General features: G+C 42.8%; 1 protein-coding gene across 2 annotated transcripts in view; it reads right to left on the minus strand.

Moving 5' to 3' along the window:
* Positions 1-27,013, minus strand: part of HOS1 (ubiquitin-protein ligase) — a 67,868-nt gene that overhangs the window by 19,385 nt on the left and 21,470 nt on the right. For both annotated transcript variants that reach the window (XR_015692608.1, XM_087689284.1), the window contains exons 5-6: positions 11,325-11,759; positions 10,802-10,960 (exon numbers count right to left, since the gene is read on the minus strand). Coding sequence is in view for 1 of the 2 variants with exons in the window: in XM_087689284.1 (XP_087545410.1) it covers positions 10,802-10,960; positions 11,325-11,759 (594 nt within the window). In the remaining variant the exon portion in view is untranslated. The remainder of the gene's footprint in view (positions 1-10,801; positions 10,961-11,324; positions 11,760-27,013) is intronic.

Consider the following 27,013-nt stretch of genomic DNA (forward strand, 5'->3'; position numbering starts at 1 on the left):
CTGACCGTTTCCCCCTCACTTGGACGTTTTTCCTCGCCTGTCCACCCACACGAGTGTCCCACCCCCGCCCCGCCTGGCCTTTCCCTTCCGCCTAGCCATTCCCCTCTGCCTGTCCACCCAGGGTGATTGCCTCCCCCCCACCCTGACAATTCGCTGCCCCCCCCCCCGCACCTGGCCACGATGAGTTGTTTATAACTGTCAAACAATCTGCACCTTCAAATTTAGCACCTGGCCATTCCCCCCCCCCCCCCCGCCTGACCGCCCAGGCGAGACTTCCCCCTCTCGCCCTGACAGTCCGCTGCCCCCCCCCCCAAGGCTACCCTATACTCCAGATTCCCCCCCGCCCCCCGGCGTGCTTCCCCCGTCCACGGAGTATCAAAAACAACACTGTTCCCCCCCCCCCCGCCATTGATCCCCCCACCCTCCATTTGCTCCCTCTATCTACAGCAACCCCCCCCCCCTCAGATCGCACCACGATGTGATTGGTAGTTCTCTCAAAAGGGACGCACAATGGAAACCTCTGGTCAAACGCCAATGCACTCAGCAAGTGCCCCCCAGTCAAACACCTTGCGCGTCGTCCTCTCTGAGGAGCATCTCTTAGCCGTCTGAGCTAAGAAGCTAGAGCTAATGGAAACAACAATTTATGGTCAAGTAGTAGGACATTCCCCAGCCAGAGCCCAGCTTCGGGACTGGCTTCACTCCACACTGCGCATAGGCACAGCGTAGATCGTGGAGGCGGTCCTAATGGGCCAAGGGATCTTCATGGTCCGGGTCAATTCGACGGACGCAGCTCGCAAGTTACTCACCAATTTACCACGTGCGTCCACGAAGGGGGTCATATACATGGTCCCTTGGTACAGTGGCTTTACTGTGGAGGCATTTGCACTCCACAACAGGTTTCTTTAACACCCGGTCACCCTTCTTTTCATCAGCCTAGCGAAAGAGTATCGCCAATTGGTGAAAGACTTTGGATGGCTCTTCGGCACTATCCTTCCCGCATCTTTCGCGGATGCAGTGACAGCAGCAGGAGTCCCAAAGGTACAGGTGTCAGTGAAAGAGGTCAAGAATATCCCACAATTCCTAGAGATTGAGACAAGAGAGCACTCCTTTAGGCAGCAGGTCATTGTGATTGGGCAACCAGGGCAATGCCTACGCTGCCTCGACTTTGGGCATCAGGCAGCAGTATTATAACGTGTCCCCTACTATCATCCAGGACACGTCTTAGCAGTCCATCGGAAAGGATGTCTAGAAAGCTCCACCCGACACTCCCATGGAATGTTACGGGTTTTGCGATCTAGTTCTTCCCGCGTCTGCCACGTAGCGGAAGTATCCTGGCCGTTTCCACTTAGGATCGACCGGAATTAGGGTTTTCCTAATGGGTCACTAGCTAACAGCAACTAGCGTCACACCCGAGCGAACTACTTTACGCAGAAACGCCAGGTCCGAAGCGGATTCACGCTGCACTTGGTTCAAGGAGAATAGGAAACGAGAGGGATGCTAAGCTCAACCTCTCTGCCATAAGGCATAGTCCCATTCCGTTCCCCTAAAACAACGTAAATTGGGTAAGACGTAACTCTAAGTCATCGCTCTCGTTATTCTATTTGATGATGATGATCATTCCGCTGTCTTTCGAGATTTATGAGAAAAGTTCCCGGCTAACCGGGACCACCCAACCGTAGGACGGACCTATGGTCCATCCTCCGCACTTTCCTCGATTTGTTTTAGCTATGTAATTATCTAACACATTAATTTGACATATAACAATCAGCTTCTTTAATTAATCTTGTTTAAGCACTGGTTCCTTCACGTAATCTTATCACGTGACATATAAAAACAATATCAAGCAAGTTCTTTCAACATCTCATCATTTTATCTTTGAATTACAAGAAGTTCCGCCCGTAGGCTTATCCATAATCTGCCCGGAGGCTAACAAGTAATCTCCAGGGATCACTATTCCAAGCTTCCGCCCGTCAACTAGTATACGGGCTTCGGGATCCAATCCCGAGTCGCGTTAGCCCCTTGTGCAGGACCCGGAAGGCGAGGGATTTACGGCCAGAGTCCCCCCTTGGCACCCAAGCGTCCTCCTGCTCCAAGTAGAACTCAACGGCGAGACCTCTCGCGGCGGGTTCGGTCCACGTTTCCGGCACGGTAAAACAACCCCCTTGGTTAGGGTCAAGCAAGCAGTCGGGGGTAACTGAAGCTGCCTCTCCCTTCAGGCTTTTAACCTGGAGTATAGATACTTATTTAATTTGTAATTCATAAATCAAACAGAGCTCTAAATCTCTAGCAAGCACAAACATTTCCATTAACCAACCCAGTTGTATGGCAAACTGCTAAAGAAGTGTTCTTTCCTTTTTGAGAGTATCAGCAGTCGTTCTTAAGATGTTTTGTAACTTGGTAAGATCCCTTATATTCGGATGTAGGGTATACCTAGTTTGGTTTACCCTAAGATACCTTAGATATGCTAGTTCCTATTTTACAACTTTTCTTATTTTGAAGGATATCAAAAAAACTACGTCTTTTTGCAAGATAACTTGCATAAAGACCTGCCGTCTTTGAAAAGGATTTTTTTTTCCTTTTCTCTTTGTAAATTGATCACAAAAATGATTTCATACATGTTGAGCAAGTCTGGCGACGGAATAAAGCTGACGTATGTCAGGCCTAGGGTTTCTTCATTTAAGAACCCTAGGGATGAATCCTAATTTCTTATCTTTATGAATTTATGGTCCTTGAGGTAAGGTAAGTAGTCCAGTGTTTTAGGGTATGAATGTTTCTATGTCTAGATTGGTCCGGTTATCTTTTGGAAAGATTGGTTTGGTCAGCTTTTGGAAGGTAAACTTACTCGTCTTGTCACGTTTTTACTATCTTCGATTAACTTTCTCAATCAATACAGTTTAATTTGGCATATAGCCTAATGTCATGATGATACAAAGAGTGACGATACTCCTAAATAACTAGCTAAGGAATTGGTGAATACACACTTTATTTATTCCAAGTCCTCAATTTGCAGGGGAAAAGTGTTAATAGAGTGTCATCCAGCAACTTCCTATTACATTTTCTATCCAAATGAGTTCGTATATCTAATTTTTATACTTATTAATGTTTAACTTCCGTTTCCTTTAAAAATGAACTCATGCTAATTACAACAGTTGCCTTGCTAGATGTGCAACTAGCAAAGATAACTCTCTAGTAATTTGAGCATCGAAAGAAATCTTTCATGAATTTAGCCTTTTTGCCATGATTCGTTGCGAAAGGAATACTAATGGCGCAAGATATAAACTTTTTATTTTAGGGCTATATTACTATAGCAAATGGATAGTTTTTGCCTATTATTCTATAATGCTTGATGCAACTTGAAGAAAGCCAATTGTCATTCATAAGCTAACTACTTCGTTAAAAATAACTTGATCAAATAAATATATTTCCTTAACAATTTTTCTTTGCATGATTGACTAAAACCCAAATTAACATCAAGAAGAAAACTTGGCTTTGAGGTGAGATATCCACATGGATACCGGGAGATGTCCCTCCCGCGGCTACGCCTTGGACTTTCTTAGGAGGCATTGCAAGTGTGGTCCGTCGCACGTGGAAGCAGCTTTACAACTTCTCCTTAGAACTCCACCGTCGCTCCTTGCACCGTTCGTCAAAGTAGTTTTTGAAAGGTTTCCCTCCTTGAATTTAGGAATTGAAAAGGGTATTTTTAGAAACTTTTACAACTAAGACCCATTGAAGCCATGGGGAAGGCTTAATGGTCTTTGTAAGCTCGCACGAACGGAAATAACAAGGGGTGGAGAAGACACAAGGTGTAGGAGAGCTTTAAAGAAAAATAATAGCCGTAAAGATTATAAGTAAGGGTCTAAGGGCCCTTAGGTCAAACTTGGAGAAAAAGGGCTTATGGGGGCTTACACATGGGGGAAGGTGAAAGGTTTTTGATGCCAAGGTAAAGGCTTAAGGGTAATCACGGGAGAAGTGGTTTTAAGAGGCCACAGGAAGAGTGATTCCAAAGCCAAGGGAATAGGTCTTTTAGAGATTATACACAGGTAAAGAAGTAATAAGACCCATAAGGCCTTTGTGCTTGGGGGGAAAAGTGACTCCAAGTGAAAGAAAAAGGCTTTAGTACGAGGGTGAAAGGGGATTTAAGGGCTTTTTAAATCCCGGCGGAGGGGGTTCTAATACCCATGGAAAAGGGTTTTGGATATGGGAGTTAAAAGGGCTTCATAACGTACAAGGAGGGGGTGAAAATTTTTGAAAGCACGGGGGAGGGAAAATGAAAGAGCTTAAGGGATTTTAAAAGGTACAAGAAGGGGGTGAAAGGGGGCTTATCTAGCCCCCCCCTTCGAAGCTTCCCCTCAGAACGTGGCAAGAGGGGAAGTTTTTCAACGCCGAATTGGTGGCGTTTGACTGTTGGGGCGGCCCGTCAGTAAAGGTGACGCCATCTTGGCCTTCGGCAGACAGTGGCGCCTCGTTTCCACTCCCAGACGTAGCGGCCAGTTTGTCTTCGATCTCTCTCTCTCTCCTCACGATACTATAGAGTGGCGGCAGCACTTCCTTTACTCATGATGCCCAATGTCCCATGGCGGTGCCTCCTTTCGACCCTCCTTTGCACAGCATCCCGACTTCAACAGGGCGATGGCTATCCGTCTCCTTCTCCCTCTCCAATCCTTCCCTTCCTCCCACAGGGTTTATATGGGGGGGGGGAGAGGTACCTTCCCTCCCCACGTGGCTCGTGCATGGGTTTATCCCACCCTACGACCCCCAGCAAGGATGCTTAGTCATCCTTGCTATTCCCCTCCCTTCCAGCATGACAGCCGCTGGGGGAAAAAAGGGGAATAATAATAAAAATTTCCTTTAATCCAAAGGTTATCCTTTTGGCTTTCTAGGAGGAGGTTCCCATGTAAATTCGATTATCTCGTTTATGCAAGCAGAGATTAAGATACGTAGTGTGACATTCGAAAATCACATCATTGGCGTAATTTTTGGATGATGGAATTCCTTGCATGACTATCACGTGGGTTTAGAAATATTCTCATAATGGAAATATTACAAGTTTGTACGCGTTTTGAAGCCAAGACGGCTTCGCCGACAAGCCCGCAGGTGGACACTGACGGCTTCACATGGGTCCAGAGACAACAGAGAGGGAGATGTCACAGGGCCACAACCAATTTCTCAATCCCAACCTTGACAATAGGGTGCAGACGGGCGAGCGATGCCACCTCGACACAGCACTCCACACCCCCCTGTCTGTCCCACCCGACAGGCCCGAAGCCCCCCACATCCTCCACCCGCGCCATAGACTACCTCACCTAAGTTCTCACAGTCCCCTCACCCACCCCCCCCCTATCCCATGCCCCCCCCCCACTGACCTTGGCCCACAACCCCCCCTTTCCAAGGCCACCAACCCCCTCCCCCAACACCTGCCATGCATCTCCATCCATCCCACCATCCCTCAATCCTCTTCCCCCCCACCACCTCCCCTACTGAGCACCCCCTGATCAGCACCCGGTTCAGATGATCCCCCCCAAGCCCACCCCCCCTCCTCCCACAGGAGGTAATGAGCCACACACACCTACCTCCTCGCACCAACAGTCTTCCCCCTCCCACACAGCTACCAGCTCATCCACCCCTGCGACCCATCACACCTCAAGACAAGCACAACTGTTGCCACAGGAGTTCTTCCGCAGCATTGGCCCATCGTCCTACCTGAGAGTTGCGGAGCGCAGAGAGTTCTCACTACCTCTAGAGGTAGGGATCTTCCTGATTCATAAGTCAAGGAGGGGCAAGGTCCATCTACTAGCACCACTGGATGGACCAAACTACACCTTTTTTCTTCAGTCCTCTTACTCAGGGGAGTGGCCGACTACACAAATAGAGAAGTTGAAGAGTCAGGTGGCGGATCACATCTCCCAATGGATGGGAGATGAAGGATTGGCACTGTTTGCACAGCACTGGCCTGGTTACATGATGGACATTAACTAGTGGGCTGGTGCCGAGGTCCCACACTTGAGCATTATCTTTCGAACCCCTCCACAGTGGAGTGCACTGAGGGACGTAATCAAGTGGCCCTTGGCACAAGTGGCCGGTTTCTACCCATGTACAAAGTCGTGACTCTCAGCTTGGCTAATAGATGCATTGATAGTACCACCTGGAGCATCTATTACCCCTATAGTCCGACCGAGGGCCACCATGGGGGACTAGAGTTCACCGTCCAGACCGGTGGCAAAGTGTACTTGCATGCCTCACAGTTTCTCCTCATCAACAGCATCCACACCGAAAAGATGCATGTTTGGTCAGATTAACTCATGGGCTGGTGCCGAGGTCCCACACTTGAGCATTATCTTTTGAGCCCCTCCACAGTGGAGAGCTCCGAGGGACGTGATCGAGTGGCCCCTGGCACAAGCGGCCTGTTTCTACCAATGTACAGAGTCGCAACTCTCAGCTTGGCTGATAGATGCATTAATAGTACCACTTGGAGCATCTATCACCTCTATGGTTCTGCCAATGGCCACCATGGGGAACTAGAGTTCACAGTCCAGACCAGCAGCAAAGTGTACTTGTATGCCTCACAATTTCTCCTCCTCATCAACAGCATCCACACCGAACAAATGCCTGTTCGGTCAGTCACAAGTTTCCCCATGAGCTTACACCCTACATCTTGAAATGTGAATAGTCTCCACTATAGTGAAGCACGTGGTTCCAGGATGTTGATTGTTCGGCAGGAGTTGCAACCTGCCCTTGACGGACGGACCTACATCTTACTTCTGCAAGAGCACAAGCTCATCCCCACCCAGACTCAGCAGGTAGGGAAGGTACTTCCGGGCAGCCTGCACACTTACTGGGAACACACCATAGGTGCCCACGGTAAGAGTGGAGGCATATGCACCTCTATTGGCCCGAGTCTCACCGCCTATGTACGAGACCACAGGACGATAGTGGCAGGGAGGGTTCTATGGATCAAAAAGGATATTGGGGACTCATGCATTGGAGTCCTCAATATCTATGCCCCTACGGAGGTTAGGGCACGAAGCAAGTTCTGGGTGGAGATCGCAAATGGACTCCCAAAGATGGACTCGTGGATTGTTGGAGGAGATTTCAACAACCTGAAGGCTTTGGAGGACCAGCACGGCAAAAGCAGAAACTACCAGGCATTTTAGGGATTTTGTGGCATTTATGATGCTTATTTGGGGTATTTATTGTTGGTTGACCGGCTACCATTTATGGCATTTTTATCCTATTTATACTAAAGCTTCCTCCTTAATCAATCACGTCATCACCTACAAGTTTTGTGGGGAGAGGGAGCCAATGCCAATGCCTACGAGCCCGTGACTCACTATTGCACACATCATTCTGGTGTTTGGTATATGGATTCCATTTCCCGAGCGTCATCTGAGTTCTCTTCTTTGCAATCTCCTTTTGTGTTTTCCTCTTTTATCCTTGTGTTCAACAATTTATTATCATATTTTTATGCTTCGATTGCTGCATCCACTTCTCGCATGGTATCAGATTTCAAGATCTATGCTTCTATTGGTGTTTTCTATTGATTGCATGTTTGCCCCTGTTGATTCTTCACTTTCTTGCCTGCTACACACTATCTACAGCCTAGCAACCGATGTCTGCTGCCCATCACCTTGTTTCCAGCCTTCTGTAGGCTGCACGTCTGTTGCCCATCGCCCTATTTCCAGCCTTCTGTAGGCTGCATTTGGGTCCAGCAGGCTGCATTTTGATTTTCTACATAATTTAATTCCCGATTAACCTGTGTTTATCTGATCAGCTGCTGCATTTCCTAAATTTACTACCCTGGCAAGCTGTGCAACAGCATTCTCTGGCTTCTAACCAGGTCTGTTGGCTATAATCTCTCTCCTGCAATTGGTTTTTGTAATCAGCTGGTGTACACTGCGTTTGAACCCTGTTTTGTGCAATTTGCGCTGTTGGTTGGTTGTACTATCTCTGTCCTCCTCTTCTTTCCTTTATTTTCTTTTCCTATCCTCCGGACGACTCCCCCCTGCTATTTTACTATAGACAAATTACACGGCCTTGATTACCTAACTTGGAGTGCTGTTATGAAAGCTTGGTCTGTGTAGAAGCAATTATGGTACATTGTATCTAGAGCTTGTGAGCGTTCTAAGCATGCTAATCCTCTTCCAGCTGATTTCGACGAGGACAACTTATTTTCTTTTCCTATCCTCCAAATGGCTCCCCCTTGCTGTTCTACTAATGACAAATTACACGGCCTTGATTAGCTAACTTGGAGTGCTGTTATGAAAGCTTGGTTTGTGTAGAAGCAGTTATGGTACGTTGTATCTAGAGCTTGTGAGCGTCCTAAGCGTGCTGATCCTCTTCCAACTCATTTCAACGAGGACGACTATGAAGAAGTTGTGCTCACATGGGATAATGATGATGCCATGCATATTCTGCCCTTCCTTGTTGCATCTCCAAAGAAGTTCTTCTGGCAGTTACCGCGTACATGACTTCTCTCGTGATTTGGGTGACACTTCAAATGTTGTACAAGGTTCCTTCACCTATGCGTGCCGTCACTCTTTCTAGACAGCTCCAATAGATAAAGTTCAAGCCGAAGGACACTATTTAGTCTTTCTTACTTCATGTCACACAAGCAGAGGACTAGCTTCGGCACAAGTAGTCCACCCTTCTAGAGGCTCATCTTGTGGAGGCTATACTATAAACTCTCTCTAGAGTTTAATGGAGTGGCCAATGCTTTGCGTGCTAAAACATCATCAACACCTATCAATTTTCTATAGATGTTCTCAATGTTGATTGAGCATGAGATGTCTTTACATTTACAAGAGAGGCTTCCCTCATAGTCTCATGGTTCTAGTGAGGCCCTTATAGCTTCAAAGATGGGTGATAAGAAGAAAAAGTCAAAGGCCCGGTGTTATCATATGATAATATTTGCACAAGGGTTGCAAAGAGTTCTTGGTTTCGAGGAAGAAGAATGAGAAAAAGAAAAAGTAAGATCTGGACTCCTTTGCTAAGTCATCCTCTTCATCAAGCTTCGACTTGGATCCTCCGGCCACTACCAAGGCTAAGGTTAGGACAAAATTATCATCTTCTAACCGCAGGAAGACCTTGGGGGCCTCTCCTGCTTTCTAGTACTAGTGATGTAGTCATCCCTCCCAACTCTCCAATGCCAAAGGAGGAGCATGTGATGGTGGTGAGGTGAGACAAGTAAGTCTCGTCTATACAGGTATACATGTGCACATGTTCCAAAGAGAGACGTCCCTGATGTATCAACTAAAGTCTGCCAAGATTCAATCTTAGAGCCGGGATTGACATCGGGGTTCATAAAGAGTTGTTACTTGACAGAGAGCAGGATTGGCTCCTAGTATGAGCTCGCATGAGAGGATACCTTGGCAGACTTAAGCCTTGGCCACAACCAAGGAATCCATGGTCACGTATGTTCAACGGCATTTTTGGCAAGATGATCTTGTATGTTACTACGCGACATTGTTGACAGACACACAGATCTATTATGACTCCTCTCTATTTCTTAGGAGCTAGTACAATCGACATCAATATCAAGTTCTCTCTGAGGCACCTTGGTGGTGGCTTGATCACCCAATGTTTGCATATCCATGGTTCTAGTCCGCCGGTGATTCTTTGTTGTATGGACTATGATTAGACTTTATCATTGTATCATTGTATTGTATTAGATCACCCATGCTCTGAGAGAGGGTGTTTGCAATCTAAACCGCTCGTGTGAGTCTAAGTTATGCCAAGCATAGCTAGGCATTTTAGGGATTTTATTGTGGCATTTATGATGCTTACTTGGGGCATTTATTGCTGGCCGACCTGCCACCATTTATGGCATACTTTTGTCCTATTTATACAAAGCTCCCTCCTCAATCAATCGCATACCTACAGGTTTTGTGGAGAGAGGGAGCCAATGCAAGTGCCTACAAGCCAATGACTGATTGTTGTACGCATCATTCTCATGTTTGTATATGGATTCCATTTTCCAAGCATCCTTCTGAGTTCTCTTCTTTGCAAAGAAACCAGTAAAAAACGGTCCTGCATGCAATGGTCACCTTGGTTTGAACAGTCCAGATCAGACAGATCTAACCAGACTGGACAGATACGATGCAATGGTTTTGTCAGTGGACGGATGCAACCCTGTACCATATTAAAAGTATGGTAGGCTCAAGAGAAGCCTACAAGCAAGGAGCATGAACTTCATAAGCAATGATGTCACTTACCTCTACGCTTATGTTGCCCAAGCAGGATGAACTATCAGAAGCTCCAATGCCATTTTAAAAGTGGCAGGCTCAAGAGAAGTATATTTAAAATTTTCTGCCATCTTCACATTGTTCATCCCTTGTTTTAGTAAAAGACCATTTCTCTATTTCAGTTGCCTATAGTTTCCATTCCCATTTCCGTTCATAGTTTTTCTCCATGTTGTACTTTCCACAAAGTATACATGTTCAGGCAGTGTTCATGAATAATGTGACACTATAATCAAGCTGCACAAATTCAAGCACCCAGTAAACAGCTTCTAATGATAACCGAGAAACTACGGGCCATAAACTCAGTATAAATGTATCTGATGGATGACAAATCTCCACCTAAAGCACATAGACTGTACAGTGGTATCAAGACAAGGACCACTCAGGACTCATTACAAGACTCTATTTACATATTCAAAAAACTGAGACATTCCTGCTCCAATGCAAGAGCCCATATTGGTTTCCTGCTATTTTTTTGCATTATTTAACTACAACCTCGACTGAAAACCAACTTGATTCATTAATTAAACTCTGAGCAGTAGCACCTCTAGAGGGAAAAAATTTACCTCCAATGCTATCTCACTGCTGTCATCAAGCAGGAAAAACAATAAGGATTCCAGCATAACATGTCTCGGAATATGAAATGTCTGCATGTAATCGTCCAAGACCAACTTCCATTCACCATCTAAATCAGGCCATTGCCTGTCAAAGAGATAATATAAAAACTGGCAGCTAGTTAAGGATCGGAGATTTAATCTAAGGCAACCCAGGTTCAATGCAGTGAGGGTTTATGACATTGCGTCCAGGCTAACCATACCTTTTCTGCAATGTATTGTAGTAAATAAAGCAAACTTATCTATTTAGATATGCTAGCCTTGAGTATTTCATTAGAATACTATTATACAATATGACAAATGCAAGAGCTAAGCCTAAGTCCAAGTGAACCAAATTTTAAGATTGCAAATTAAGATGCAGCTTGATCATTTCAGGAATGATACCCAAAAATCAAATGGAAAGCAACTACAAGGTTCAAAAATATCGACCAACAAAGTCATCATACTGAAATGGCCTATCTGTATAAATGGATACGACAGCTTTTTTTGCTAGAATAAGATCTGCACTTGCGTCCAAGAAAATCAGGTCCACAGCAGCATGCACACTGTCTGGAGGGTACATTGCTGCTGAGCCATGCATAGCAGCCTGTGTCCCCGAGACCTCTCTCCTTCTAAATGCTGCTGAGGGTGTGGCAGTGGCTAGCTTCAAAGATCCAAGTTCAAACATGCTGAGTATATCATCACTTTGACCCTTCCCATATCCAATATTTGACATGGCATCCTCTATAAAGAGTGTCGTTGTCTGACAAGAAGCATCAGACACACCTCTTGTATGCTCAGGCCAGGCCCTGTTGTTAGCTGCTAATTTGCGTGCTCTCACAGCTGATCTCCAGCTGTTGACTGTTGAATGGGAGGATGGTATTGCTTCCAAGAAACTATATCTAGCACACCAACGCATTGCATCGAGGTGCTACGATACAAACAGCAGATCAAATGAATGATTTATGTATTGAACCAAGGAAACAGGTAAGTTGTAAAATTGGAAGCAAATAAATAGTATGTTTGTGCATACATCATACTAAATGCATAAAGTTGAGCTACACATCAAAATAGAAACCTCAAAGACATTAATGACTTTACATAGATGTATTTCTGAACTGCACTACATGCAAAATGCATAATAAAGTACCACCTCTAATGTGCATCTGTACTTGCAAACAAAAACACAACGTACAAGAGTATAGTACATTCAAACACAGAACTAAGCCTCTACTAAGTATTAAATCCTGCCACATCACCACGCATGTTATAATTTGAGTAATAATTTAACATGAATATTCAAGTTTAAGCATGACACTAGAGCTTCACATTCCTAAGGTTTCCTTGGATGTCCCTCTTTGTAACTCCACCTGCTTTATAACATAGTATGGATTTCTTCCACACTAAACCTCAACACTCTTAACCAGAAGCTCTCTGTTGGTGAAAGATCTGTTCAGAATTTGTTGTGTCTAAGTTCAAAGAAATCTGTGTCCCCTTTCACAAAAAAATGGACCTTTTGATTTGACTGAGCCTTTTGATAGCCTTCCTTTCTTCTTGACTCTAATTCCACAGGACATGCATGCATCTTTGAAGATGCATCCAGCCCAACATTGTGCAACATAAAAGAATAACACATATGGAAGTTTAAACAATGTTGGAATTAAATAAGGAGAAACACCCAAAATAGCTTTTCGAAGAAAATATCACACAACACAAAGATCAAGGACCCCTTTTTATATAGGGGCCAAGAGAATAAGTGCACCTAGTAGCCCGAGGTGTGATACACACTCAAAGACTAAAATGTGCAACACATTACGATTTTTTAAGCATAATTATCTAGCCTAAATAACAACAAATGCCTCCCCTCCCCCCAGGATATGAAGATTACAGGATAGAAGGATAAGCCTACAGCTACTAAACTACATCATGATGTTAATATGGATATGGAGTTAATCAAAAATGGTGGAGCTTCATGGATGTGTGCTTTGGGGAGGTGTAGATATAGCAATCAATAAGCAGATGATCATGGATTCTATGAGCCACTGCCTTAGGGTGAGGAGAAGCATTACTTTGGCAGGTTTGAGAACCATCCAAAAGGTCTAAGGAGGTTATATCTATGTCATGGTGGAGACTTATGCAATGATATTTGAGCATGGGAACACATACATATAGCTACATGGGGTGGATGTCAAGCACAAAAAGACTAGTCACAGAGATGTGCTACATTGCTAGCTAGAAGTATGGAATAATAAAGGCTATGTGAGAGTGGTGGACTCTAGAGATAACAGAAAACTGCCCATGAAGTATGCATGCACCTTTTGGGATGAAAGAAGATATGAAGGAAGTGGTTATGGCCTTGTGCATGGAAAGTGAAACGAAAGGCTGTGCCAACTGGGAAGAGAGTAGGAATACTGGTGGGCTGCACGGTCTTGGAAACGGGAGAGAGAATGCTGAAATGGCCCCAATGCATGATGTTTTTTGGCATGGAAATGAGAAGCTGGCTGATGCGAGTAACACACTTGCATAAGGAAGAGAGAAGGTTAGATGGAAGGAGGGTGACCGTTTGCATGGCTTTGCGGGGTGGGAAAACGGGTAAAAAGACAGAAAAAGAAAGGAGGGAATGACTGCCATGAAGATGAGTGGAGGTAGATAAGAAAAAGGGAGTTCATGCGACATGACAGAGAGAGGAGGTGGTTTGTAGCATTGCATTACAGAGCAACTGTGCATTTGAAAATAAGAAGTGGCGGCACTGTTATCTTCTTCGAGCAACTACAGAAACAAGAAGCCATGATTATTATAATAAAAGTAGCCTGGTCCCAGCAGCCACAGCTTTGCGCATGAAGAACAGGCTTCTGACAAACAGCGGGAGGGTGGCAAAGCTTTGGTCAAATTGTTTGAGGCAACTAAGGTGCTGGATGTGCAAGAGTTATGAAGGAGAAATTGAGTATCAAACCAAGACAGTTTGAGGAAACGACTTAAGGGCGGTTCAACCCAAAACATGCAAATTACCAAAAGTCCTATTAAACAACAAGTAGTTCTAGAGAGTTTCTCTGTCTCACATGCAAAATCCTAATTTGGGACGCTCCTTCCAGCCCACCATTCAGCCCCATCCTTGTCTTGCAAGTTTCAGCCATTAGTCCTCTTCTACTAGCTGTCCAGCCCCAAACGATTGCTGCTACATGGTCTTACATGTCATCTCGCCTCCCATTGTTGCCAATGATCAGCTGCCATCATCTTCAGCAGGTAATCATCGTGTTTTCAGCACTTTTCATCATCAGCCTTTGCTCCAAGTGGTGGTTGCTGCACTCAAGATCTGTCTCCGGTGGACAACACACATCTACCCCTCCCTCAGCCCGCTCCTACGAGACCCATTGGCTATTGGACAGCCCTACCCTTCAGCATTCTATACATTCCCTTATTTATTTATGTACCTACGAGACCCATTGGCTATTGAACCCATCACATTAAGGCTGTAGAGACTCCATGTGAGCTCTTAAAATCTCATATTTTATATACCTCCCTTTATGGAATGAGATATTGGTTGTGTAAGGAAAAGAGGATACCCACTTGCAAGGCTTCAATCTCAACATGGTCATCTTTTGTTCCATAGTCCACATTTGTACTTACTACTTTTGGCAATACAAAAAAGGAGGGATCTAAATAACATACTATGAAGGTGTGAGGAAAGTATTTGCAACATTTTGGTATTTCACATAGCAAGTATGTTTTTGATTCAACTGATAAAATATGTTTTGTGGTATTGTTCATGATGATTATCTTTGAGCGTTCTAGTTGTTCACAGAGGGCCCTACATGTTTCATGCTTTTCTCTAATGCATACAAAGTTCGGACAATTATTTGACATATGGAAGGACTCCTATTGTTTCAAAAGCAAGATGACTGCGAAAGGATAGATAACGGGTATATGATATTATCTTCATAGTCACGTTATGTGCATGAGTTGAGTGCCAAACTTGTTGAGGTTGAGGCAAGGAGCAACTGCCAAGCCCATTTTGTCTTGCCATGTGGTTGGATGATGCATTTCATGGTGTGCTAGGGAGTGTGAGTTAAAGAGGCATCATTTCCAACTTCTTCAGCTCAAGGCAATGTGTTCTTGCCTTGGCATGTGGTTTGGAAGATACACTTTACTATATCCCAAGGACTCTGTGTTGAATCTACCCTTAGAGCTCAATCATAGAGGTAGCATTTTCCAACTTCTCCAACCCATGGTAAATACGTTCTCACGTGCAAGAATACTACATGTGTTTGCATGTTTTGATCATAAATGACAAACTTATGACTTGAAGCACACGCAAAATCTCATGAGAAGGTATTATCTTAAAGAGAATGTCTAATCTCATATTGTAATAGAAACACAATCAAGGTCTTGTTCCATACTAGAGAATGTCTAGTCTCATTACCAAAAAAAAACCTACAACTAACCTTATGGAGGTTAGCAAAGTCTATATTATCACCTTCATAGAAGTATTGAAGTCCCCCTAAACCATCATTAAGGGAAACACCAAAACCATATAGGGGCTAGAAAATAAAACAAAAGCAAAAATAGTAATTTATGAAAATAGAGAAATGTCACATCATCAAGGAGTTTGGAGAGTGGACAGAGAGGGATGAAATGTGTCAAGAGACTTGGGAGTCAAAAAGCATTCTAAAGTAGAATAAGCAAAAGGGATACTCCAAAGGGATACAAGTAAAAGAGTGTGGGTTGTTAGAATTTTCCGATTCTATGGGCAACGCCCAATGTATTTTGTGTGGTGTCGACAATTATTAAAGTGTCAATGTAAGGTGTGTACACCTAGAGTCTTAGAAACTTAAAGTAGTGACACTAGGCTCTAGAGTAAAATAAACCTAACTCTAGTTAGTTGGTTGGCCTAAACATAAGTTGTACTTTCACTCTATCTTTCATTCTAGCAAGTACACTCTACTCTTTTTACTTCAGCTCACTCTCTTGCTGTCATTGTCTCTCCTCTCTCTCTCCATAGCTAGCTGCCATTTTCCAACATTTGGTATCAGAGCAACACGTACACACTGTTGGAGGGGTTTTTGTCAAAAGGTCATACCCATCGAGAATCAAAGATAGAAGAAAGTAGAGATAAGAGATGGAGGAGAAGAAAAAGAATAGACAAGAGGCAAACACGATAAAGACAAAGCACAATGAATCAAATCAATATGTATTGAAAGAACTTGGAATCCCTTGTCTGACACTACTCAGAAGTAATCGTTAAGCATTAGATCTCCTGGAGCTCCTTCGTAGACCAAAAACGTGCATAAAAAATAACAACTGCGCCTCTGCTACTCGGAACCCAAATTTGATGGCTCCGTTGGCTCCAAAAGGGGGGTAAAACACCACAATACCTGCTCAGGGATCTCCCAAATCACTTCTTCTCCTTCTTCTAGTTTAAAGTGCAGTTTTCAGCCTATCAACTACGATCGTGGCATGTGCGATTTCACCCCTCTTTCTTTTTTATGAAAAATTCCATATCTGGCTGAAAAAATAACTTGCTTTTTGCATGCCATCTTACTCTAGAAGCTTTTCTAACTTTTTCAACTTTTTACAATAAATAATATTAAAAATAGGCTAAAATTGTTCAAAAATCTAGTATTATTTTACCATTCATGCTATTTACACTAGTACTAATGACTCAGATCACATTGACACTCTTGATCAATAAGAAAGTCGGATGATGATGCGCTCCAGAGTTTTTCACACTGAGTCCACGTAGAGATACAACATCCATCCCCTCTAAATCTGCACATCCTATGGTATATGCCAAAATCCTAGTTGTCATCAGATTCTAAAGTCCTCCTCATCCTCTGTAACCATATACTTTGCTTCTTCATCTTCCATATCTTCCTAGCTACCCCCTATATCTTGGCCACTATTTTCTTCCAATTCTGGCAACTCATAGGCATTAGATTCCCGTCTCTTGAATAATTTGATTCTTTTCCCTGCTGCTGGAAGTTTTATGGCTGTCCCATCCACCTCATTTAATGCATAAGTAGCATTATCAAACACATGTTTTACCACATAAGGTCCAAACCATCTTTTGGAAACTTTACGCATAACACTATGCTGGTTGTCTAAACTGCTATCATAAACCAATATCCCATCCCCATCTTGTATGGTTCTTGGTCTCAGTCTATATCTTTTGTCATTTTTGCAACTACTACCTCTATGTCTTCTGACTTTCTTTCCAACTGTCTAATGCACAACGCTAACAACTCCTCTCGATTCAACTTCTCCTCCCAAGGTAACACACTCCATGTGACTGTTATCTCTTCTATGTGACCATACATCAATTCTGCAAGCATATATCCTGTAACAACACTAAGAGTTGTTCTATCAGCCCACAAGGCATAAGGGAGCAATCATGGCCACTCTTTTACCTTCTCTCCACATGCTTTTGCCAATGCTTTCACAATAAGTGGATGATCTCTTTCACTTTTGCCATTTCCTTCAAGGTTTTCTCTCCACATGCTTTTGCCAATGCCTTCACAATAAGTGGATGACCTCTTTCACTTTTGCCATTTCCTTCAAGGTTATAGACTGAAGTTAAAGCAAGCTTTATCCCCAACCGTACAAAGAAATCATGAGCTTCATCTGCATCTAGCTCATCCCTATCGGCATTAATTTTTCCCACACATCCATATCGACAAAAGATCTCTTTTAAGAGAAAAGTACACATAACATTTGTTGTCTTAGTATGTAGAGCTCTCCCTTCCACTTAATTAGTCAAATCTTCACAGGCAAGCACAAGATATCTCATTTGCCAAAAACCTGCAAGCATCGTGACTAAATCCACTACCCACTTAAAATGAAAGAGACAATGGATATGTGGACTGCAATCCATCCCGATGTCTCACAGATGAATACATTTGACATGTCATACATGTTTCCACAAAGTGAGCAACATCCTCATACATACCCTGCCACCAATATCTTTCTTTGATCTTTGCAAAAGTACCCAAAACACCTCTATGGCCAATCCACAAGCTTTCATGAAATTCTTGAATAACATTTACTTGTGAAGCTCTGTCACTCAAAACTCGCAATGGCATACCCTGTTTCTTTTTAGCATGTTTCCATAAAACACGATAAAAACAAAGCACAATGAATCAAATCAATATGTATTGATAGAACCTGGAATCCCTTATCTGGCACTACTCAGAAGCAATCTTTAGGCACTAGATCTCTTGGAGCTCCTTCGTAGACCAAAAACGTACATAAAAAATAACAGCTCCTCTATTGCTCGGAACCTAAATATGATGGCTCCATTGGCTCAGAAAGGAAGGTAAAACCCCAGGACACCTACTCGGGGATCCCCTAAATCACTTCTTTTCCTTCTTCGAGTTCAAAGTGTAGTTTTCAACCTGTCAACTGCAATCACGACACGCGCGATTTCGCCCCTCTTTCTTTTTTATGAAAAATCCCATAATTGGTTGAAAAAGCAACTTGCTTTTTGCATGTCATCCTAATCTAGAAGCTTTTCTAACTTTTTGGGTTTTTACAATAAATAATATCAAAAATAGACTAAAATTGCCCAAAAATCCAATATTTTTGGACCATTCATGCCACTCACACTAGTACTAATGACTCAGATCACATTGACCCTCTTGATCAATTAGAAAGTCCGATGATGATGCACTCCAAAGTTTTTCACACCGTGTCCGCGTAGTGGCACGACAGCGCAGTTTCCATTCAGCCACCATCAACTGGTGCCATCCCGCCCAATGTCCTATTGTTGCTAGCTTGGTTCTCAGCTCGAGGAAGAGTTTTCAGCTGCTGTGAGGTGCTGCTGAAGTGGAGGAGTTGTAGCTGAGCCGTCTCTTGTCTACTCCAGATCTGTCCAGTTCAACCATCAACTCCAAATCTGTCCATTTGCTCCAAATCTGTCTAGCTCAGTCATCTACTCCAAATCCGCTGTTTTCAGCCTGCACGCAACCTTGCACACAGTCCAACGCACAGTCCCACACACAACCCTGCACGCAGCCCGAGGAGCTGCTGTTTTGGAAGAGCTGCTGTCATTTTTAGCTCTGCCCGCCATTTTCTCAGCTCTACCTACCATTTTCTCAGTCCTGCCCGCCAATTTCTGCAAACCCTAAAAAGTGCAAAAACCCTAAATTTCAGATTTGGGGTTTTCTCGAAATTTTTGAAATTTCCAGTCTATTTCAGCCATCTCTTCTTGAATCTCAACCTCGTGCTGCCCAAAAATTTGGGGCTTTTGCTAAATTTTTCTCCCAGAATTTGAATTGACAACCAATTCGAAGAAATTTCTCAATTCCTTAAACATTCCCACCAAAAATTTGGGGCTTTTGCCCGATTGGAGACCCTTTGCGCAAATTGTTACCAAACTCATAGACATTGCGCAAATTCTTCCACATTGGCTCAAGAAAATTTGGGGCTTTTCAGTTTTTTGGATCCGACCACATCACAAGGCAGATTTCAGCTGCTATTCATTACTGATATGCATCCCGAGGCAACATTTCCGCAAAAATTTCAACTATAAGGTACAAATTTCTCCAATTTCTTTAAAATTTTAGAAAGAAATTTGTAGCTTTTGCCCGATACGCACTCCAAGGCAAGCAACAAGCAATACAACAGCATTTAATTACTATTACAATCAAACTAGGCAGAGAATTTTGGGAAAATTCAATAAATTTTGGTAAGAATAAACATTAAGTTGCTGTATTTTATACTTTTGTGGGCACACATTTCGAGGCGAGTGTGGTACAGCAGTATAGTGCTGTAATTTACTAGCTGAGTTTTGATTTGGGTGGCCTTGTGCACACTTTGGCATTTGAGTGACAATTTGGTACTTGTTTCTTAATCCTGTGGGGGATTTTGGTACTTTGAGGAGTATATTGTATACTTCAGCATTGAAGTATTTGGCTGTAGATTTTTGTCTATCATTGACAGAATGGCATATCAAGGGAATAACGATCAGAGCAACATCCTTGGTGTCCTCACTTAGGAGGACAAACTTGATGGCTCAAACTACCCACTATGGAGTTTTATGGTCCGTAACCTTCTTGTGGCGAAGGACTTGTGGGACTATGTTACAGGTGATTTGCAACGACCAAGAGGTCTTGCACCTCAAATACCTCAGCGTAACGCTTGAGGACAAGTTACTGGTGTTGCTGCTGGTGGTATTGGTGCTGCTGCTGCTGCTGCCCCTCCCTCTCCCTCCTACTGAGGATCAAAGGAAATGGGACTCAAAAGATACACAGGCACTTTCTTTGATTGCCTTGTCAATAAAAAGGGCAATTATTCCACGCATTCAATCTTGTAAGACCTCAAAATCAGCATGGAATATACTTGAGCGTATGTTTGTAGCACGCTATGAGGCCAGGATATCCTACCTCCGCAGAGAGTTGACCAATGTGACCATGGATGAAGGTGATAGCATAACAAAGCACCTTACTCGCATACAAGATTTGTGTAAGTAGCTACTCGATGTTGATGAGCTCATTCAGGGTGCTGAATTGGTAAACATCACACTAAACTCTCTTTCAGAGTCATATCTTGGTTTCCACACCACAACAGCCCCTTACATTTGTGGAGTTGAAAGGCCTCTTGCTGCAAGAGGAACAAACTCGGAAGAATGTGGCATTGCATTCAGGTGATGTGGCTATGCTTTCCAAGTTCAAAGGCAAAGGAAAAGTCAAGTAAAATGTAAAAAATCAGCAAAACAGTGATGCTGGACAGCCATCAAATAAGGTTGTCCAAGACACAGAAAACACTAAAAAGAAGGGGAAATGCCATTATTGCAAGAAGCCCGATCACTATATCGATGAATACAAAAAGAGATTGGCCAAAGAGAAGAAAAAAAACTCCAGTTTTGGCTGTCCAAGAAACATCAACCAGTAAATCTACTGATGATGATACTTCAGCCAACTTTGTAGAGGAGAACTAAGCATTTCTCACATGCAGTTATGATTCTTCAATGGCTAATTCAGCATTTAATGCTGCTGAAACGCAGCAAACATGGTATTTTGACAGTGAGGCGTCAAAGCACATCACTTCCACGAAGTATTTGTTTACCTCTTTGCATTCAATCCCTACTGCGAAGCGTGTTACATGTGCGAACAGCAGTAGTTATGATGTATGTGGCATTGGGACAGTCACTATTACTGCTGCATATGGTTGTGATTTCATACTTCTAGATGTCTCACTTGTACCTGGCATTACAAAGAACTTGTTGTCTATCTCTGTTTTTAATAAACATGGCTTTCTAGTAATCTTTGAGAATGACAAATGCATTGTTAGAGACAGAGAGATGGATTATGCACTTAGGCTGTCCTGCACCCTACATAAGGGTCTATTTTTGTTGGACACATATGACAGACAGTCTCATGGTGCTTTAGCAGTCACTACTCTTTCGCCCGCTATGCAAAATGCGGAGCTATGGCATGCCCGCTATGGACACATGCACTTTGGGAGTTTGATGACCCTTCAGAGGTGTCATATGGTAGATGCATTGCCTCTAGTGGAGACTCCACCTCCTCATGCATGTGAGGGATGTATTTTGGGCAAGATGCATAGGTTTGCCTTCAAAAAGGATAATGCAATGCGTGTTGTCCAAAAAATGCATCTTATTCACTCTGATGTTTGTGGTCCCATGAGGACACGTGCACTTGGAGCTCATCAATACTTTGTTACATTTATTGATGACTACTCTTGGTATACATGGGTGTATGGGCTGAAGGCAAAATCCGATGTATTCATGCATTTCAAACATCTTGTTGCAAAGCTTCAAGCTGAAACTGACTTAAAAGTGCAGACATTTCGCACAAATAGAGGGGGGGAGTACATCTCTCGTGCTTTTGAGACATATTTACTTGATCGTGACATTACGCATCAAGCCACTGTTAGAATGACTACTTAGCAAAATGGTGTTGCTGAAAGGAAGAATCGGACTCTTATGGAGATGACTCGTCGTATGCTAAAAAGCAAGGGGCTACCTCAAATTTTGGCTAGAAGGCCTTCAATGTGCAAATCATGTGTTGAATCGTGCACCCACTAAGGCACTGAAGACGATCACACCGTTCGAAGCTTAGCATGGCAAGAAACCCAAAGTAGACTACTTTTGGGTGTTTGGTTGCATAGCCTATGCACATGTTCCAAAAGAGCTTCATGGGAAGCTTGATGACAAGGCTATAAAATGCATATTTATTGGCTACAGTTCGGAGAGCAAGGGCTATCGCTTGTGTGACCCACGCACGAACAAAGTCTTTGTCAATAGGGATGTTCTATTTGCTGAAAATGCTGCATTTTCACATTGTCTGTTTCAAATGCCAACCACCCATGACATTGGTGATGTCTTTGAGGGTCTTTTGCCACTTACTTTGGAGTCTGTGCCTGCTGTAAATGGCAGGACAGACTTAATACAGCAAGTTGTTGCTACAGCATATGCTCCCGAACAGCAGGGTATCGATGATGGTTTGCGACATGCAATGGAAGAAGCAGTACAGCATGAGAGGGCTGCTGTAAATGCAGCCAAAACAATCCCGAGGTAGCTGTTACAGACTCTTTAGGAGAGTAAAATAGATGCTCCTATACCTCAACACACTAAAAGGGCTGCCAGAAATGCAACAAATGATGCAGGGGGGGCACATTTGATTGATTTTACGAAAGTAGATGATTGTGATGAGCATGTGTTTATGAGCTCCCTATTGGATGATGATGAGCCTACTTCCTTGGACGAAGCTCAACAAGATGTACATTGGATGCAGGCCATACAGGATGAGTTAGACTCTATTGCCACTAACTCTACATGGTATCTTGTGGATTTACCACCTAGCAAGAAGGCCATTGGCACAAAACGGGTTTTTAAACTCAAACGCAAGGCTGATGGTACAATTGACAAGTACAAAGCACGGTTGGTAGCAAAAGGCTATGCACAGAAAAAGGGCATAGATTATAAAGAAACTTTTGCTCCTACATCCCGTATGAGTACAATGAGATGTGTAATTACTATGGCTGCAAATTATGGCTGGAAAGTACATTAGTTGGACATTAAGACAACATTCTTCAATGGGGATTTGCATGAGGATGTTTATGTGTCACAACCTCCAGGGTTTGTGGTTAAAGGGAAAGAGCACATGGTATGCAAGTTGCATAAAGCTCTTTATAGTCTCAAACAGGCTCCTCGTGCATGGTACTCCGAAGTTGATGCTTATGCAGGTAGCAAAGGGTTCAAAAATAGTCCAATTTCTCCCACTCTATACATTAAGAATGTGGGGGGGGCCTTGCTGATTATCATTCTTTATATAGATGACATGCTGCTCACTAGACCTACAAAAGAAAAAATTGCAGATTTTAAGGCTGAATTAAAACATGCATTTGCTATGTCAGATATGAGCTGCCTACACTATTATTTGGGGATTCAATTCACCCAAAATCAGCGTGGTACCATCATGTCACAATCACAATATGTAGATAAGCTGCTACATAGGTTTAGTATGCAAAATTGCAAACCTATGTGCACTCCTATGGAGCCAGGCTTAAAGCTGTCTATGCATAATGATGAAGAGATGTCTGATGTTGCAATTTACAACAAGGATGTTGGCTGTCTTATTTATCTTTGCAAAACACGCCCTAACATTAAATATGTAGTATCTCAAGTGAGAATGTCTATGCATAGCCCCAGACCATACATTGGCAAGTTGTTAAGCGAATCTTCAAATATTTGCAAGGTACTTAGCCACATGCATTAGTGACACTAGGCTCTAGAGTAAAATAAACCTAACTCTAGTTAGTTGGTGGAACGCTGGTTAGATCAACCCTTGATCTAAACATAACTTGTACTTTCACTCTATCTTTCATGCTAGCAAGTACACCCTACTCTTTTTGCTTCAGCTCACTCTCTTGCTGTCATTGTCTCTCCTCTCTCTCTCTCCATAGCTGGCTGCCATTTTCCAACATTTGGGTAAGGTAGCAACCATATCTCAGCCTTAAACTATGTTTTTTTTCAACAACCAACGAGTAAAACAATGCACGTAAGGTAACAAGCCTATCATAACCTTAAACTATATTTCTCTCCAAAGCTCTACAACTCAAGCATTCAAATTCTTATTGAAGATGTTAGCAGTCATATTTGCCATGCCTTGTCATCTCCTACCTATGAGCCTTAGTCTGAGTTAGACGAGGACTTTAGGAGCTCTAAACTATCTCACTTGTTTTTACGGAGGAGGTAGCTCATTCTAGAGCACTCAGTTTATTGCATTTCAATGCATTTTCTTCTCCACTCAGGATTTTATGTGCATTTCCCAAGGCACTTTCTACATTCTTCAACTTGTCTCACTTGCCAGACATTGTCTACCCTTTTCGGGATTTTTCTAAGCATTTCTGGCATTTTTACCAACATTAAATGTTGGTCGACCACATTTTTGCCCCAAATTTCAAGTCAATCGATTTTTCAACTTTTTGGCTATTTATAATCATTTTCCACTTGGCAATCATATATATCATCATCTTCCCTCCTTACTTCGCAAGTGCACACTCCGACTCCATCATCTTCCTCCATCTCTGGTGTTGCCATCATCATCTTCCCTACTTACTTCGCAAGTGCACACTCCGACTCCATCATCTTCCTCCAACTCTAGTGTTACCGTCATCAGTCTGATCTGGTGCCCTCACTGATGTTGGCGTGCATGGACTGATCAATCCTCCTATATTCAGGATTTGTTCCTTGTTTAATGTAGGTTTCTTTTCTTCTTCTTTTGCAAACAGTCTCTCTCTCTTCCTTTATGTTTGAGTTCCTTCTTCCATTGCACACTCTCACATGGTATCAAAGCATGGTATCTAAGAGAGACACAAAGCTAACTTCTTACAGGGCAGACCACCCCAGATTGCCATACAGCCTTACCAAATCAACGTTTTATTGAAAATGCAGCTTTCTGCTTGGAGGCATATGCTTTTCTTGTGCCACGTGATAGTCTATCTCCCCTAGGTGGACCCTCTACATCAACTTGTGATCTTGTAGCCGTTTCCTCCTATTTTAGGACTATCGCCAAAACGCAAATTTCTTGTGGGTGTCTTACAAGATATTGAAAATGTCTTATCACCATTCTTTGCTGACTACGAGACAGAGAGAATTTCGTGCTAGTTCACGCAACGACTGCAGGTCACCTAGCCCGTTTATACGAGATCCCTCTCCTTCCCATTCTCTCTATGTGTCACAAAAGGCCTATTCTCCTAGCCTTCATATGCCATTCATGGCACCCTCTATACAGGTGCTCGTACTCCCTTCTTTGCTCAAAGAAAACTAGCTTGATGGTTCCAACTACTCACTTTGGTCATGTAAGGTGGAGTGTATCCTTGATACCTTCAAACTTTGGGAGTTTATTACCACCATATTCCCTATCCAATGGAGAATACATTGTTGGATCATTGATGGATCATGCGGCCTTATGGGATCAGCTCAACTCTAGAGCCCATTCTATTTTTTTAATGAGCTTACAAGATTTTGTCCTAGTGCATAAGCACACATTACGCAAAGCAGTGGAAGTGTGGACAAAGCTTGCTTCTTTATATAATTAGAAGACATTTGCCCATCAGATTACTCTCAAGGAGTTATAGATGCTTGCTGCTGTTGATGACTCTCCTTTAATAAAGGATCATATCAACAAGTTGAAGGATATGAGGGATGAGCTTGCATCCCTTGGTACGATGATCTCTTCAGAGGATATGGTCATGATTCTTTTGACTCAGCTACCATCTCCCCAGTTTGATGTCTTCTACACCAACCTTCTTACATCAAGGACCCATGAGAAGCTTCTATGGCAGATTCAGAGTAGCTATAAGTGTCAATTAGCAACACTAGAAAAGTGGCGTTTAATTGTACCTAACGCCAATCCAATGGTCAAAGATGGCGTAGAGACACTCGAGAATGAAAGTTGCCTAGCCAATTTAAATATTGGCCAGTCGGATTATTTTTCAAGGCATCGAAATAATTATTAAATTAATTTTCAGTATTTAAAGACTGAAAAGTAATATTTAATTATGAATAGTGCTAGAAAAACCATTTGGAAAGACTGCCACTTGTCAAAAATGCCCATGCAAGTTTGAAAAACGTCTTTGGAGGCTAGAGCGAGGCATTTTTAGCGTATTTAACCTGCAAGAGAGATAGAAAATACTGCTAGTTTAATTTGCAACCATTGGAGGACCTTCTGAGGCAGCCAAGGACAGGAGAAGACCAATCAACAACAATTGACAATATCTACAGGCTGTTGAGACAGAGCAGCAACAGTAAATGATTGATTTTCTTCAGTTATTTGCATATACAAGCTGTTGAGACATGGCACCAACAATAAATGACAGACTTTCTTCAATTCTTCATGAAGAAAGTCTGAATTTTCTCTCTCCTCAACATTCTCTCTCATCTCCTAGCCTTTCTACGACCTTGCTCCGAAAATTACAGCATTGAGATCACCAGAGACTGAGAAATTTCAGATTTCTCTATTGTAAACCCTAATCTGCAACAACAGAAATTAGAGTTTAGCAACAGCCTTAGAAAGTGTACCAAAAATTGGAAGCTCCAAGACTTTGATTCGACAATGCTGAAGCTATTTTTAGCCTATTCAAGTGGAGGGACCAATAAATCATTGAATTTGGGACATTTTCCATCTCCATCAAAGCGAGTGAATACCAATTGATTGCCCGAATCAATTGGCAAATCCAATTGAAGACTTGTTGGTCATTTTGGACGGCAAGCGAAGTTAGAATACCGAAAGGGATTGGAAGAATTCCATTGTACATCAACTTCTTCTTCAATTAAGTTAAATAAATACCAAAAGAGACGCCACTTTTGGGACCAACAAGGTGTCCAATGTCCAAGATTATATGGTGAAGTGTGCATTTCAGTTTTGTGAATTTGTTAATAGCAATAAATAGTGCTTAATCAGGTTATTTACCACCCTATCCGAGAAGAAAGACTCATTACAAATACCATGACAAATCACCTTACTCACATACAAGATTTGCAAGAGCAACTCCTCAATGTGGATGAAATCATTCAGGATGCTAAACTTGGTAAACATCACACTAAACTCTCTTTCACAGTCGTATCTTGGTTTCCACACCTCTTTGATATTGTCTCTTCACGGGGGGTTTGTTGTGCAGCCCCTTACATTTGTACAATAGAAATGCCTCTTGTTGCAAGAGGAA

This window comes from Lygodium microphyllum, chromosome 12 (genome assembly GCF_053477565.2).
Source record: "Lygodium microphyllum isolate KBCC chromosome 12, Lygodium_microphyllum_v1.1.10, whole genome shotgun sequence".
In the NCBI taxonomy this organism is placed as follows: domain Eukaryota; kingdom Viridiplantae; phylum Streptophyta; class Polypodiopsida; order Schizaeales; family Lygodiaceae; genus Lygodium; species Lygodium microphyllum.